Source organism: Calonectris borealis, chromosome 18 (assembly GCF_964195595.1).
Source record: "Calonectris borealis chromosome 18, bCalBor7.hap1.2, whole genome shotgun sequence".
NCBI lineage: Eukaryota > Metazoa > Chordata > Aves > Procellariiformes > Procellariidae > Calonectris > Calonectris borealis.
The window spans coordinates 15482105-15498479 of record NC_134329.1 but is presented as its reverse complement, the minus strand read 5'-3'; the positions used below and the strand labels follow the sequence as shown (position 1 = coordinate 15498479).

At 37.2% G+C, this 16375-nt stretch overlaps 1 protein-coding gene across 1 annotated transcript in view; it reads left to right on the top strand.

Annotated features, from left to right (window-relative positions):
* The window catches only part of ADGRD1 (adhesion G protein-coupled receptor D1), a 160289-nt gene that overhangs the window by 28857 nt on the left and 115057 nt on the right, over positions 1 to 16375 (top strand). The window contains exons 14-15 of the mRNA XM_075168135.1: positions 1316 to 1391; positions 4884 to 5025. Coding sequence (XP_075024236.1) covers positions 1316 to 1391; positions 4884 to 5025 — 218 coding nt within the window. The remainder of the gene's footprint in view (positions 1 to 1315; positions 1392 to 4883; positions 5026 to 16375) is intronic.

The following is a 16375-nucleotide window of genomic DNA, read 5'->3' as shown; positions in this document are numbered from 1 at the left end:
ACAGCAGCTACAGAAACAGAATGAAGATGTAGACTACAGTCAAGGCAAAAAGGCAGAACTCAGAAATTCATACCTAGGCTAAAATTTTAATAATCTCAAAAGCAAGGTATGGCAAAAATCTGAAGCTTTAGTCAAGACTCTAAAATAACAATGTTTGAAGTTAATTACCTATGTTTTAATCAGGGATTGAAGGAACCTATTTACAAAAACATCTACTTGCATCCTCAAATCTTTGAAAATCTGACTTAGGTGCCCTAAATTGCAACCCATGGAATTTACACACCCAGAGACCTTTCTGCAGTCACTTGTGTTGACGGAAGGTTGGTCCCTATTCATAAAGTGCAAAGTTAGCTGCAGATAACCTGCAGTGAGAAATTAGTGAACTGTCTACCTGATTTGTGATGGCAGCTTTGTTTCGTTGCACTGGCAGGGGACTCTGGCTGGAGACTTCACTGCAAGTGCCCCGAGGCTTGAATAACTATAATTGCAAACCAACTTGTAATGCCAAGAATAGCATGTGAGAGGACTTTTTTCCTTTCCCACTTATTAAGTCTCTCACCACGCAGATTTTTTTTGTTCTTCAGAACATTATCATGGTTGGTATCCTGAAATGATCCAGCCCATTAAATGTTTAACTCTTTTTCCAGCTAAAGCTCACTTCTGAGTAATTTCGGCCTTCAGGTCATGCTTCTGCACTGTCCAAATGAGCTAACCCAAAAATTTATTATTCCACCTTAGACAGTTGATGCTATAAATACTTGGAACCCAGCAAAAAGGATAGTGAAAGACATCTGTGTGGCTGACACTTAGAAAATACGCATCTGTCTCTTTACTCAGATGCTGGAGAACCCATAAATACTTGGAATGCAGGCAGCAAACAGACAACCCAAGTGGAAACTGGTTGACCATGTTTGAGTTTATAAACTGCCAGTTAATGTAGGTGGTGGTGAAGTAGCCTGGAGATTACTGTAGCTACCGTTGAGACATTGACTCTGGTATGTCATGCGACCCTTTCTAATGCTATGTGGGGGATTTATAATTGACAACTGATTACTTTGACAACTTATTTTGGAAGTACAGTTGCGCAGGGCAGGCATCCTTCTTTTTACTTTTGATATCTGTCTCCTGTGCTGCAATGCAAGATGTTCATACTTTTTCACTTACTTAAAAGAATAATCAGAGATCTGCTAAAGCAAAGATATGAAAGTCTACAGAAGTCAAGGCTCTTAATTACATGGAGTTTCAGGTCTAGGAGAGAAGTGTCGCTTGCTTACAACTGTTGCTCTGAGGAATAACCCCTGTTCCCTTTTCACAGCTTGGATTACCATTGTCGGCCTGCTTTACCATAACATGCACTATTTCTTTCATAATATCAACCCTATGGATACCAAGTAAGTATCTCAGACCTCTCATGCTGTAACAGCTTGTTTATTATCTTAGTGATACACCTTTATAACAGTCATTATCAACTGTAAATAAATTATGAGCCATAATCCTGATTCTGCAATATTGAGGACATGTAGTCATTAACTAGAGAGAGATTAAAGCTTACATTAGATGTTTTACTTTATGTTGTAGTAAAATGGATCCCTGTAGCAACATGTTTGTCTTTCTTTGTCTTCTCCTTCCATTCATCGTATCTGGTATTAGAATTTCATAATTTTAATCTGTCTCATAAAAGGAAATTACATCTCTTCTCCTGATAAAGATAAAGCTTGCACTAAAATGAAACAAGTAAGAAAACATAACATCCCTCTTTAGATAAAATCTGAATCCTAATCCTAGAAACCCGTAAGGTAATTTTACAACAGGAGACGAGGCAACGCTTAAAAGACCTTCTGTTTTATATGCTGCATCAATGAAATCATTAGCAGATAAGATAAAGTAAATACAGAGCTGTATACCTCTCGGCAATACAGTTCCCAGGGAATTTTGCAAGGCCATTCATGTAAATCATTACACGTATGACTTTATGTTTTTATTTGGTCTACACTGGGGTATGTAGATTAGATTACTCTTTCTGTCAGTCTTCTCCAATCTGTGACTTTTCAGTGTGTTGTTTATGACAGCAGAAGGAGAGATGCAGCATCTCAGCTGTCATGAATGTCAGGGATTGCCTCCCTTTCTTTACATACAGTTACATGGAAGGTCATGATCACAGGAACTCATTTGTGAACTTCAGGGTAAAAAAATCCTGGCTTATGACCAGATTGATCACCCTGAGATAATCACACAGCTATTACTAAATAGCATTTTAAAATTAAGTAGCAAGTTGTACTGTTGTTTTCCCTGCCCTCTCTCAAAAAAAGGGCACTTAGCAGGTGATCTCTCTCAAAAAAGGAACCATGTCATTAATGTGCAGTATTTCTTACTGACACAAAGAAATAAAGGCAATAATTTATGGCAGTTTATGTTTTTCAAACAGGAGGATCAGTGCAATTTATTAAGATAATAAGCTATAATCTCAGCTTCTCAAAGAGAGAAAGAGAATTAATACGGCCTTGACTTAGGCCAAAGCTTAGCAAACACAATATGATTAAAGATGCTGCATGTCAAAACACTGTATTCTAATGCATTGTCATAGAGTCTACAGCTCCTGGGGCCCTGATACAGCAAAATAAAACAGTTACGTCATCTTTGCATACATTCTCTGAATTTTGTGGAATAGGACAACCTGGAGACCCATTCCTGTTCCACTGAGTTGTATGTAAATGTTAAAGAGAAACACAAAGACACTGGAAAAGAAACATCTCCTAGATTTCTTATAACTAATCCAAATTACTTGAACTGTTTGCAGTATATAATGCATTACAGAATCACGTCTATAAAATTCTAGATGCAGATCTGTCCAAAACAGCATCTAAAAACCTAATAATTCAGGGAATGCTAGCTTAGTGATTTTCCTCTGTGGAATCAAACCCCAGGTATTCAAAAAATGTTTTAAAAATAAGCATGCAATTCTCTCCTGCTTGGTTTTCTTTTTTGTGCTGTACTATTATAACCTTTTTGCTTACATTTCACTAGAATAACGTTTTACCAGAGTAGTTTGTTTTAAAGACTTTCTTTTAAGTTCCTTCTAGCACTGGGCTACTTGAACACCTGTAATTTGAAGCCTGTCCATTTTCTTCTTAAGGGCATTTTTTTTTAATTTTGTGGTGGAAAGCTAAAACCAAAACTCTTGGAGCTTTTGTGCTGTACAGACAGATGACTTCTATTTTTAGACTACATAAATAGCAGTTTCTAAGGGGAGTCAGTTTTGATTCTTTACAAAAAAAAAAATCAAAACAAAATGAGGTTTTGAGCCCAGTTCTCCTCCCGCTCATATACAGTTTGTGTAAATCTGTAGTAATCCCAGTGAAGGTGATCGGATGACAGACTCGCTGCCATCTAACATCCAGGGTCATAGTGAAGAAAGGCTTGTGTATGCAAGCAGGAAACACAGAAACACTGTTTCTTGCTTGTGAAGTTTTTTCATGCTTCAAAATTCATCTAGCTCTCTAAAGTTTAAATCGGCAGATAATGGGTGTGGAAAAAATATCCATCCTGTTAATCTGTGTAGGAGAAATCTCGAAGTGTCAGATAGTGGTCTTAACATTACAAGTCCTTCTCTAAACTTTTCATATCAGAGTAGCAAACTCTGCCCTGAGATTAACAAATTCAATTCACATGCTGGTTACTGGGAGCAGAAGTAATCTCTGATACTGATGTTTTTTTGTAGTCAGAACTAAGGACTGGTGCTTGGGGTTGTGCAAAATGAGTTCTGTTTTGTTTGATCTTGCTGAGGAACTGAATGAAGTTATTTTAATGTCTGATGACTCTTCCCCCCCCCTCGCCCCCCAAAAAAAAAGAACAACAAGAAGACGTTGCAAACAGGCTGTTGTGGTTTAACCCCAGCCAGCAAAATAAACGCCACGCAGCCGCTCGATCACGCCCCCCCCCCCCCCCGGTGGGATGGCGGAGAGAATCGGGAGGGCACAAGGCAGATGTAAATAAGATGTTTTTTAACGTGCTTTGTAAACTGGCTCTTTCCAGTGGTGTGCTATGTTTGGAAACCCACACTGATGGTTAATTCGCCATGGCTCATATTTCTCATAGTAAATACCATTCATTCACATACTGAAGAGGTGGGTGACAGGGACCATTTTACTCCTGCTTGTTTGTTACTGATAGTGTAAAAAATTGCACCCTACAGCCAAATGGATCTTATTTACTCCTAAATGTGTGAAAATGCCAAAGTCCTAAGTTTTAGCTGAAAGCAGAAATAAAAGGGTTCTTATGTACTGCAAAATTAGTTCAGCCTAGGAAAAAAGTATTACCTGGACTAATCAGCTGTTTAGTCAGGTTCAGCTGTTTGTATTGTGACCTGAGTTACTCTCTAACAAACCTAACTGGACATAATCAATTTTTCAAACTAAAGCTACAAATTACTTCTAAATATATTCCTATGTATATGTTTATATGCATTATATATAATATATGTGTTTTACACACTAATATATATGTTTAATTAGACAGCCTGAAACCCCCACAAGTTTTCTCCTCACTTAGATTGCTTTGCTTAGGTTATTTTTAGACCCCTTACTTCACAGGATTCTAATTATCTAAAGCATTTTCAGCAAGGCTTGTAAACTTTTGCAAAAGAGGAGCAGAATGAAGGAATCCTTATTATATTAAGTCTCCTAATGTCTAAAGCTGTTCCCTATACTTTGTAGCTGTTGCTTCTAGTCCTGTAGGATCTTTTGGGGCCAGATCTTGTCCCCCTACAGAAATTTATTGACTTGAATGGAAAAAGGAGGTCCTGTGTTCCTGGTGTTGTGGATGCTGTGGATGAACTAAAAAAATTTTGTTGTTCTACTTCCTTAATATATTTGTTTCTTTCCAAGGATTGCTGAAGCTGCTGCCTACAAAGGTTATATGATCTCAGCAACCAGTTATCTTATCTCTATCAAAGTGGAACCTCTACCCAAGTTGTCCCGCAATCTGTCAGGATCTCCTCTCATTACCATCCAGCTCACCCACAAACTGGTAAGTGAAATCGAAACTACCAGTTTAGGCTATCGTCAGGATTGTTCAAAACTTCGGTGTCTGTGATGACTTTGTATTTCTCTTGTAATTTTTGTGGACATTTTTAGTAGCAATTCAGATGGCATTTGTGACTACAATATTATGTTTTTCCAACTATTATGCTTCAATGACTTCTGTTTCCATCACTGCAAGAGGCTGATTAGTGCACATGTTGAAAAAGAAGGTGAAGTGACAAGTATAGCTTTAGGCCTTTCTGTATGTGTTGTTCTATGGATGTGTTTGTGCAATCTGCAATAGCATGGTATGAATTACTGCTTTCCCATTAGAGCTGTCAAAAACAAGAATTCACTTACGGTTTTTGCTTTTTGTCTTAATCCACACTGAGATAACTGAAGTGTTTTGAATGTTCTCATGAATAAACCCAGAGAAGGAACTCCTCCAAGGGCAAATACAAGTATGATGGGCAGAGCATCTCCTGGGATAGGAGTGGAGCAGGTTCAAATCCCTGTTCTAGTGTGAACTGCCCTTTCTAGAGAGTAGAGCATTCTGAATCTGAGAAACAAGAGACAAGAAATACGATAATCTGAGAGAACTTGGAGACAAGTTTTATTCAAACTGATCAATTTCAGTAAGACATTTCAATTTCACCAAATTAGCATATTCCAGCAAGAAACTGGAAAAATAGCCGGTTTTGTTTGCTCTTAGAGAAAAAGCCATTTCTTTTTGTCTTGTCTGTGGAATGGAGAATAGTTGAGTTCAAACTCTGAGGTGCTGGCATGAGGCATGCAGCATCTATGACCTACTTACAGGGTTGAATGGAAGTGGAAAAGAAAGATTTCAATTCTTAAATGTTTCCTAGAAAACATCTCTTAGATGTTCTGCCGAATATTTTATCATATTTTTCTTTCAACGGCTGTTTTCAAGGCGGTTTATCTTCTTCCTGTTGGGCTTCTGATAAAGATGGTGTAGGCTACAGAAGACAAATATATGGAAAAAACCCTAAGGCATAGAAATGAAAAGTGTTGTTTTGCTGACAGTTTTTCAAACTAAGGACTCTCCTGAACGTCCCTAGTGGCCTCTTAGAGGCGGGCACTTGCAAAGTGAAGACTCTGTATTTTGTGTAGATCATTTATAAAACGTACTTTGCCTTATTTATTCAGGTACCTCCTCATGCTTTAGTATGATGATTTACTGTTTAACAGCAGGCTGTTAAACAAACCTGTGGCTTTTTTTCTTTATGCCTGTTGACTTTCACTGTGAAGATCACTGGGATCTTGGTATATGGATAGAAATTTTACATCATCTGTCTCTTTCTCTGTTTTAGTCAGCAGAATACATGAGAATGTGGTATGAACATGTCTGTCTAACATATCCTGTGTATAGCAGGTACAGGTTGATTGGGAGTTTCAGGCTCTACCTAGAGCAGTGTGTGCTTTATATTGTGCAATAGCGGAGTGGCTGTTTTCTCCTCCAGACCTCTTACTGCTAATTGGCAATGCATTCACAGGCAGCCATCTATTATCTACCATAATATTTCTACAGTTACTTCCATTTTGGGGAATGTTCAGGTCTTACTAATCCTGCTAACACCTGTTCAGGTGTGACTTGGTTTTGGTGTTTGGTGAGGATTTTTGTGTGTCTGTGTTGGTTTTTGTTTTCTTAAATATTTTTTTTTTTTTAAATCCGCGTGGGAAATGGGAAAACTTATTCCATTGCGTTAACGGCATTGAAAAAGTAGCTCAGTGCTGTCTGAAATCAGTCCATGAATACATGTCAATCCATTTGTATTTAAAGTTCTGAGAATTTTAATTATAAGGGGGGGAATATTTCTGAATATGTAGTGAGCATGATCTTAAACTTTGTTCAATAAACTGTACTGGGATAATAAATGTGATAGATTTTGCTCTTAGGCATACAACCCTGAAAGGAGATGGATAAAGCACAGAAAGCAGACCCCTCTGAAAGACAGGGAACTTTTCACCTGCTTACTTACTCCCTCCAGTAATAATCTGTGTCTGGTTTTTACATCTTGTTAACTGGTACCATCCTGCTACTTTGACAAGAAGTTTCAGAGATGCAATGAAGTTTTGCTGCACATAATGAAAATTCATAATCTCATTGTGTTTTTTACCCCTGAACAATTTGTGGACTTGAATTAGAAACTGGTCCCATGCTGGACTAAATATCCATTTCTCCAGTGTTTTTTCGATACAAAACTAAATGCAACTGTGTGAGATATTTTCTGTGCTTGTTCCAGAACCTAATTTCAGTATTATCTGATGGTGAAGCACTTTGTATATCTACTAGCTTGGTTTCTAGAATTCCTTCTAAAATTCCAAACCAGATGTAAAAAATCCAAATGCTAAAAACTTTCAAATACCAAAACATTCTGAAATCATCAAATGTGTTGAAACAGAAAATCTGTTTTGACATCATAACATAGTTTATTTAAATTTTTGTTTGCCATATTTCATTTATATTGTTTTGCTAGTGGAAGAACAGATGTTTAAAAGGAGAACTAGGTGTAAAAGTTTGTAAAGAAAATTAATAAAGCAATAGTTTGAGATCTGGGCAATGGGAATATACCTGCTCTGCCTTTCTTGTATTTATTTTCTGTTGGTGTGAATTTGCTAAAAAAACCCTATTAATCAGTGAGCAACAGAACCAACACAAATGCCTCTGGGTATCTTATACATGGATTCCAAATTCTCTGAGTAATCTTTAGAAACAAAGATATAGCGTAGGTAGAAATACACTGAATATTTGTCTGTGGGGAAGATGCGGAGTAAGGAGTTGTGAGTAGAATATGTGCAGCTCTGCTGAGGTGGAATATACATTGAATTTGATAGGAAGACTGCTTGCCTCTGACACCTATGGCTTTGGGAATACAGTTTCTCTTCTGGCTTTTAATTAACGGTTATGTTTAATATTAAGGAAAGGATGGATAGATCATACCTTCCAGTTATGCATAAGTAAGGCAACAGTGGGCCAAATCTCTTTTACACTGCTGTAGATTTTAAAAAGCTCCAATGAATTCCATGGAATAATTTTAAACAATATAAATTTAGACAATTTACTTGTGAATTTACTTAAATAAATTACTTAAGCAAATTTACACCAGTAAATTCAAGTGAATTTACTTAAGCAGATCGCAAAATGACTGCATGTCTGAAACCTATGATAGCAGCACAGGTCTTTCTATCATACTACATATTATTTCACTCTCTGTCATTCAGTTGAGTATGATCATTCACAAAATAAAAGTAGAATTAAAATGTTAAAGAAATTCTGGCTGCAAGATCACTGTGTTAAAGTAGGTACTTTAAAATAAAGAGTAACAGTCAAGCTATTTATGTAAGTTTATGATTGAATGTAATGATTAAACCAAGAGCATAAAATCTGGCTTAGAAACCTGTTTCATCCATTAAAATACTGCTTGCTTGCTTATAATAATGGGAGAAACATTTGAAGTGGATACCAATCTCATTCTTATAGTTGCCTGTTTCTTCCACATAATGTTCTCAGTTTAACAGAGAGGAAAGTGTAATAAGAAAAACAAAGTAAAAAAAAAAAACAAATCCAAACAAATAGTTTTTCTCTATTAAAATTTAAGTTTGAGTCTGACTTTTTTCAGTTGATCTGATTTAGTTATAATTACTCCAACGGAGTCCCCTGGATTGCACAAGTAGAAGAATGAGGAGTGAAAGGACAATATGGTTTCTTGTACTGATTTTAGTGATGCTTGGCACAGCTTAATAAAACTTTAATTCTTTTTCTTCTAGTGTGTATAGGAAAAATGCCAATCATTGAGCAACAGAAAACAAAAGGGAGTAAAATAAAACATGTCTATTTTAGGAAATAGTTACAAAGAGAATGTCTGTGAACTGAATATCACCTCTTGAATCAAAACTTCTCAGAGCATTTATCATTCCACAGCCTAACTCACTGTTAGTTAAATCTTCTCTTAGGCAAGGATTCTCTGGGTTCCTCTGAAATTGTCTGCATTTTTTTACGTAGCTTTTAGGAGCTTGTGAGATGGTTAAATTTCTCTTTCTTTCTGAAACATGAGGCAATACAAACTGATGCTAATATTTAATCAATTAGGTAAGAATGCAGGGAATATTTATAAATGACATGTTAATGCTTCCTTTTCTAGAGAGCACCATGGGGCAGTGGGCACTGGGTGCACAGAAGAGATGGGTGCCCAGCCTGGGGGACAGGCTGGAGGCTAAACTGGCGCTGTGGAGCACAGGAGCTGAGAAGTCGCCTCATAGTTAATACATACGCTGTTAAGTTCATGGGTGCAAGGACTAGGGAGACTAGACTACAGAGTCACCTCCATCAGAGAGGACATAAGAAGAGGACATCAATAGGCTTTGATGTTCAGGCTTGCAGCTGGATTCTCATGGGACAAATATTGCTGGTCGGCATTCTTTCTACCAACAGAACAGGCAGAAAACTTTCTGGTCAAGCTTCCATTAGTGGAAAATGGTTTTCTGACTTAAAATAGAAATTCTCATGAATCAGGATGAATAAGTCATCCCAATTATCCCATTTTTTTCATAAAGTAAAAATATTACTTGTTTAATTCTTCTTCAGAAGTAAAGACTCCCTGTGGATAGGACAGCCATGTACATTTTACTACTTATATTATTATTTTTGTTTTAATTGTCTAATAACAGTTTATTTTGTTGCACAATGCCTGAAACTGGTTTTTCTGTTACACTTTTTCTTTTATCTTATGAAAATATTAACAGCGTTAGAAAGATTGTTTTGCAAGAAGACTTCATCAAGGATTTAAAATTAACTTCTTTGCATAAGAACATAAAGAGATTAAGTTTTTTTTTTCTTTCTGCCATAAGAGGAATGCTTATCCGCTCCGTCTATCCACAGTGTCCACTTTTATAACACAATGACATAGCTAGGGGTGAAAAGCAATTTTCATTTTCCTTCTCCATAGATAGAAGATGACTTTTCCTGAGATATTTGGGGATCACTGAGGGCCTTTTTGCCTGACACTTTTTACATATTTAAGAATTACATTCATGGATCTTTTTAATGACTATCCCTTCCTTCCCAGTGCTTAGGGTACAAGATGAAGATGAGAGAGAACCAGTAGTACTTTGTGACACTGTAGACTCAGATCTATTGTTGTCACTCTGTTAAGCTGTTTTATTAATGGTGGGATTTTAAATTTCATTAAATATTTTATACTGTTGATTCAATGTTTGCCATAATACAGTCTTGCCAGTCAACATACACCTGCGCAAAGAATGAGAAGAGCTTGCTTTATGAATGCATACTGTTTTCTTTCTATAGCTCACCTGAAAAACTATCAAAGGCTGTAATGCAAGCAAATTATGTTCATTGACAGCTAGTATTGCCTATAATTGCAACATAAATTCAGTGTGAACACATGTTTTCCTCTAACCTTACCAGCTCCCTTCGTATACCTGCTAACTGGGTCAAGTTGTAGCATGTGGTAACCTGTGTTGTTCTGGAGACTGGAGCACTTCCAGCCCATCAAGGAGGGAGTGAGAATAAGGGAAATAGTAAGAGGATCAACAGTGGTAACCGTTGCTCATCTCTAGCCAATGTGTATTATGGCTGAAAACGTGACTGCATGGTACTTATGGGAGCCCTTGATGAACTTGAACCAAAAGAATAGGCTATGTTCCTACTGGATAGCTACTCACATCAAACTCACTGTTGTAACTTGGCGCGTGCATTGGTAATTTTAATAGCAAGTCCAGAGACCAAAACAGTAAAGATACAGTTAAGCTAGATCCATGCTCCTTGGTGGAACTACCCTGAGGCATATCATTTTGGCTTTACTATTGAATGGATATAAAGAATTTGAATATGGGCTTGTATTAAGGTGTTAAACTTTGCAAAACGTCTAGGATTTCTTTGGAAAAGCTTTAGATTACATTCCCAACATCTTGGTCAAAGAAGGTTGAAAAAACTTCAGATGTTGGACATACAATGTCTTCAGACAGACATTGTTCTTCATAACTGTAAAGATGTATATTAAAGATGCATTTTAAAAATTATTTCTTTAGAATAGGTTGCAGTATTTATTCTAATATAAACATTTCTCTTTATCAGCAAAATTTTGTCTAAACTAAGCCCTCTAAGAGACAAAAGTTGATACACTAAGTTACAATAGTCAGTTGTTATTCAGGAACATTTCAGTGAAAGACAGACACTTTTTGACTAATTTTAAAGACGATGATGCTCTGCTCTTCAGCAACTTGGATGAACTACTGTCTCTAGCAAAAAAGATAACAGAAATCAACTAACACCTTCAGTGTGTGTGGGATGATATGAAGACTGATGGTAGTTTGCAGCTGAAGAAGGCTTAATCTTGACCTGTCCAGGTGTTTTGTAATGAAGCAACAGTACATTCTGTAAAATTACTATCCTCAAAAAAATTTCTGTTTCTGGCAAGGTGTTTTTCATAGCAGGAGTAACTAGAGAAGAACTAACATTTCATTTATGATCCAAGAAATTACAGCACAGGGTAGAAATTTAGAAGAGATGAATGTCAAGGTTGAAATGCATACACAACATGCTCTGGCAAGTGTCAGAAGAGGCAACAGAGGGAGAAATGGTGTAAAACTGCACCAATATTTTCTAAAAACCATATGGCAATGTAGCATAGACCTTGATCTTTGACCACACTGAAGTCACTTTCTGACACTGTCTTGGGGACAAAGTAGCTATAAATTCTTGTCTTTCCTGACAAGGCAGCTGACCATCTTTCAGCACATAGAAATAGCAGCTTGGTGTAAATCCAGGCATATTTGGTGCAGAGAGGGTAAAGGACTGACTAAGGTGATGAGATAAAGGGGGAGCATTCATACCCTGGATGATGCAGCACAGCACACTGTGCTCACTGATCTGTTGATCCCTTACTGTTGACTGGCACCATAGAGAAAACTGCCTTACAGCTAGAAGAAAACTTTTTGTACACTAGTTTCAACCACTTCGAGACTTCTGTAGTTTTCTCCAGGGCTTTATTTTCCCTTTCCTTTTTGCAGAAGGGGAACATGTGTAGCTGCAGTTTTGGAGAATTATAAACTCCTGACTGTTACACCCTCTGTGAGAGGGCCTCACGTGAAGATTAGATGCAAATTGGGAATTCTTAATGTAGCTGGTTTTCCCCCAAATATATTTAATGCAAATGCCATTTTAAAGATTTGTTTGATTCTGGGAAAAAAAAATGTGCTTTTCTAAGATACTACCAAGTTAGGACTAATTTAGCATTGTTCCATCTCATTCCTTTGTTCCATGTGCTTCATTTTAACAAACGTAGCGCTTGGGGAGTTGTCTGCCTCACCATGAAGTGTTAATCTTTCCTACCATTTTATTACACTGAATCATTCAAACAGCTGTTTCTCTCCTCATTTTTGAGCAACTCCTCTCTCGATCGTTTCTCTGCTTCTGCTCTTTTTCCTTCTGCGATGAATGCTTCCCATCAGAACTCCACAGTGACCTGCTTCCTCTAAGCTCCTCGCTAGAGTGCTTCGTCAATTAAGCTTTATCAGCTTTTCCTGTTAATCCTATCTCATATTCTGTTATGTGACTTTCTTAAATCTCCAGAACCAGGAGTCATATGAGAGCATCAGCATTCATTATTGTAAGTGGGAAGTGCTGTCTTGGGGTACTCCTTTGGAGATGGTCAAGTGCAGGGAAAAGATGGACCTCCTTTTGTCTTAACTGTGCTCCCATGTTGTGATTTAACCCCAGCCAGCAACTGAGCCGCTCGCTCACTCACTCCTCCTCCCCCTCCTGCCCCGGTGGCATGGAGGAGAGAAGGAGAGAATCGGAAGAATAAAAGTGAAAAAACTCATGGGTTGTGATAAGAACAGTTTAATAATTGAAATAAAATAGTAGTAATAGTAAAAATACACAACACAAGTGATGCACGATGCGGTTGCTCACCAGCCTCTGACCGATGCCCAACCACTCCCTGAGCAGTGGCCCCCCGGCGAGCTTTCCCCTAGTTTATATACTGAGCGTGACATCATATGGTATGGAATATCCCTTTGGCCAGTTTGGGTCAGCTGTCCCGGCTGTGCCCCCTCACAGCTTCTTGTGCATCTCCAGCCTCCTCAGGCGGCAGAGCGTGGGAAGCTGAAAAGTCCTTGACTAGTGGAAGCACTACTTAGCAACAACTAAAACGTCAGTGTGTTATCAACATTATCCTCATACGAAATCCAAAACACAGCACTGTACCAACTACTAGGAAGAAAATTAACTCTATCCCAGCCGAAGCCAGGACATCCCATTATAAAAAAGTGCTGGTAGTCATCTTGCAGTTCAGGGAGATAGAGATAAGGTTAAGGAACATTTTCATTGAGCTTTTAATGAGGCAATGGGACTTTTGACTCTAAAAGGTACCCGAACATCATCCTTCTCTCAGTTGTCTTTTGCCTGGCCAGCAGTGTGCCATATCCCAAGGTTTGTTTAACATCATTACTGATAGGAAAATAAAATGAAAGAAGAACCAATTCCCATTTGTACACAAATATTAGTGGTACCATGAGAGAGACAAATCAATGTGGAGCCAATTTATTTTTATGGCAAGTTAAGAGTTGACTGATTTATATATTGATCAAGGAAAAACAATGACTTTTGCCCAGATCTGCAGAACAAAGGTATAATTTTTCACTGGATGGACTTTGCCAGAAAAACTTGAATAAAACTGTGACTCTTACAGAGTGTACGACAAATTAAGCAAAAAGAAAAAAAAAATAATAAAGCTTGTAATTTAAAAATCAATGTAAAGTTCGGCACTTTGTTACGCAAGTTAAATCCTTGCTATAAAGAATACAGAAAATCCATTGAGTTCAAATGAGAAATGAACATAGTTGCAGCTAATTTTCTTGCTCCTCGGCAACCTTAAAATACCAATAGTCATTATGATGATATACGGCATCTCTTAAAAATACAGCAATAGTTCTGTATTGTTAATGTTATTAACAGAAACATCCCAAGACTTATTTTCTCATAGGAATCCATTCTAAAAGCCGAAAAAGGTGCAGTAAGAAAAAATATAGATTTTCATTAAGCATGTTGAAGATTGCCTGTTGTAAGAATCAGGATTGCATTGTAATAAGCTGTAATTCATAGAAGGTTTCATTTCCATGTCAGAACAGACTTAAGCCTTTGGAGGCACAATACTTTCCCTGTGTTATCACTCATTTGTCATGAAACAAGTCCTCAATATTTCTTTGTAAATGAGTCCCTTGCCTTTGAGGTGGATATTGGAACAGGACCGAGGGTATCATGAAGTGGTTGAGTGTTTTTTGGGAGTGCATAAGTAAAGTTTGCTTTCAATTTTAAGTTTAGTTGCTGACTTTTATTCTTTGGGTATGTGGGTAATTTTATATGCCAGCTTCCACTTAGTATCTATAAAATTACCTCTTGCCTAAAGAAAATAACCACTGGTGACTGGAACCAAGTGTTATCAATCTGCAGCAAAAAGCATCTGCTTTTTCTCTTTCAAATTTCTGCTTGCAAGTGCATCAGCAGTTGGAGGTCAGTCAATACCAAGCAATAAACTTTGAAAAATCTTGCTGACTTACAAACCCAGAACTGAATTCCACAGTTATCCTATTTTACAGAACTCTGGCATCTTGTGCTACTTCACACTCTGCCTTTGACTGAACATTTGTCACAGGAGTAGAAGGGAAAATTATGGGGTTTATATTTGACATGATCAAATCTGGTCCAGTGATGTAGAGTTCTGTCCCAGCTGCGAACACAATTTTTAAATTCAATTTAGTTTCTCTTGTTTAAGTTCCTCATCAGTGACTACATCCTCAAAACATCCTTGCATGTGATGATGGCTTATTGCAGGAGTTCCAGCTAGTTGTACTACTTTTAATGAACTGTCAGGGTTTCTGCTATAAAACATTGTATTTCTTTGCATGATGTTTATACAGATATATACATATTTAAATGTTATGGAAAAAAGCTACTGCAGAGGTGAAGTAGCCAACATTCAGATGTTAATAACTTTGATGTTTAAAATTATTAACAGAAAAGTAAGAATAACATACCACCAGTCCCTAATCCCCACTCTAAGCATGGATCCTGTAAATTCTCTCTTGATGGGGTCAATCTGTTTTGAAGTGGCAGAAGTAAACTGTGGCATTTGAAATCACAAAAAGCTGGATTTAGATTCAAAATGCCCAATTTTTTTTTTTTTTTTTTTTAAAGTCAGAAATAGTTTTGCTGATTGAGAATTCAAAATTCACTGGAACCAGACACTTGGAGAGAGTATGGTTTCAAAACTGTTTTGTAAAGAAATATGTTAAATATAAAGAGTAAAATTCTGATTTAATTACAATCCATAGTAGAACTGCTGACTCCCATGGGGCCAAGCTTTCAGTTCTCGCTCTAATGGTGATCTAATGTTGCTTTCAGACTGGTACAACTCCATTCTTCCTTATTCATTAAAATTTGAAGAGAAAACAGAATCAAGTCCAAAGACAAAAAACAGAGATTTGTTTCAGATAGTTTGTCTGTTGATTGTACTGGCAGCCAGTGTTTTTCAGTGAGTAGCAATGTAATGTAATGCTAAAGCATTGCTATCTCTCCATTAGTTACATTTTGAATAATCCATGTAGAAGCAAAAAGAGGAAGGACTTTCTGGATCCTCTGGACCCACTGACTTAACTCTATAGGCAGGTTCAACTCAGTTTGTCTTGCAGATCAATGTCATTAGGTTGCAGATAAGTTACTGTGGTGGAGGGAAGTTTAAGAAGACGCTCTTGTCTGTTTTCCTTGGTTTGTTACAGTTTGACCCTTCATATTTCAACTGCGTCACATTGTACATTGTCTGGGTTCATACTGGAAGTCTTATGCACACTGGCAAGCTTTTAAAATCTAGATTTTCCTAAGCTACTTATCATCGTATTATTTCTTACTATATTTTCACATGTGGCGGGAATTAAATCGGAGTAGACCATGTACTTAAGTGCTGAGAATTGCTCTTAAGCCAGTTTTCTGTCTCTATCATCTTATGTGTATCTGTGAGAGGCAGAATTGCCACACCACTTGTTGCACAGGATGAGTCCTAACAGTTAAATGGGTCTGTATTTGTGAGGAATACAGCAAAAGCCCTCTGTACAAATAACTTCTGAAAATGCAAAGTTCTGTCAGCACGTATATGAAGTAAATAATAAGTAGAAAGTTCACTAGAAAATTTCACCCTAGTTATCTAAACTGAAGTGCCATTTGCAACTCTATTTATTTAATCTAATTTATTTTTTTATTGCTTTCAGTAGTATGGAATCTGAATAACCTGTGGTGCATTCTCCTTGAGATACTTTGCTGT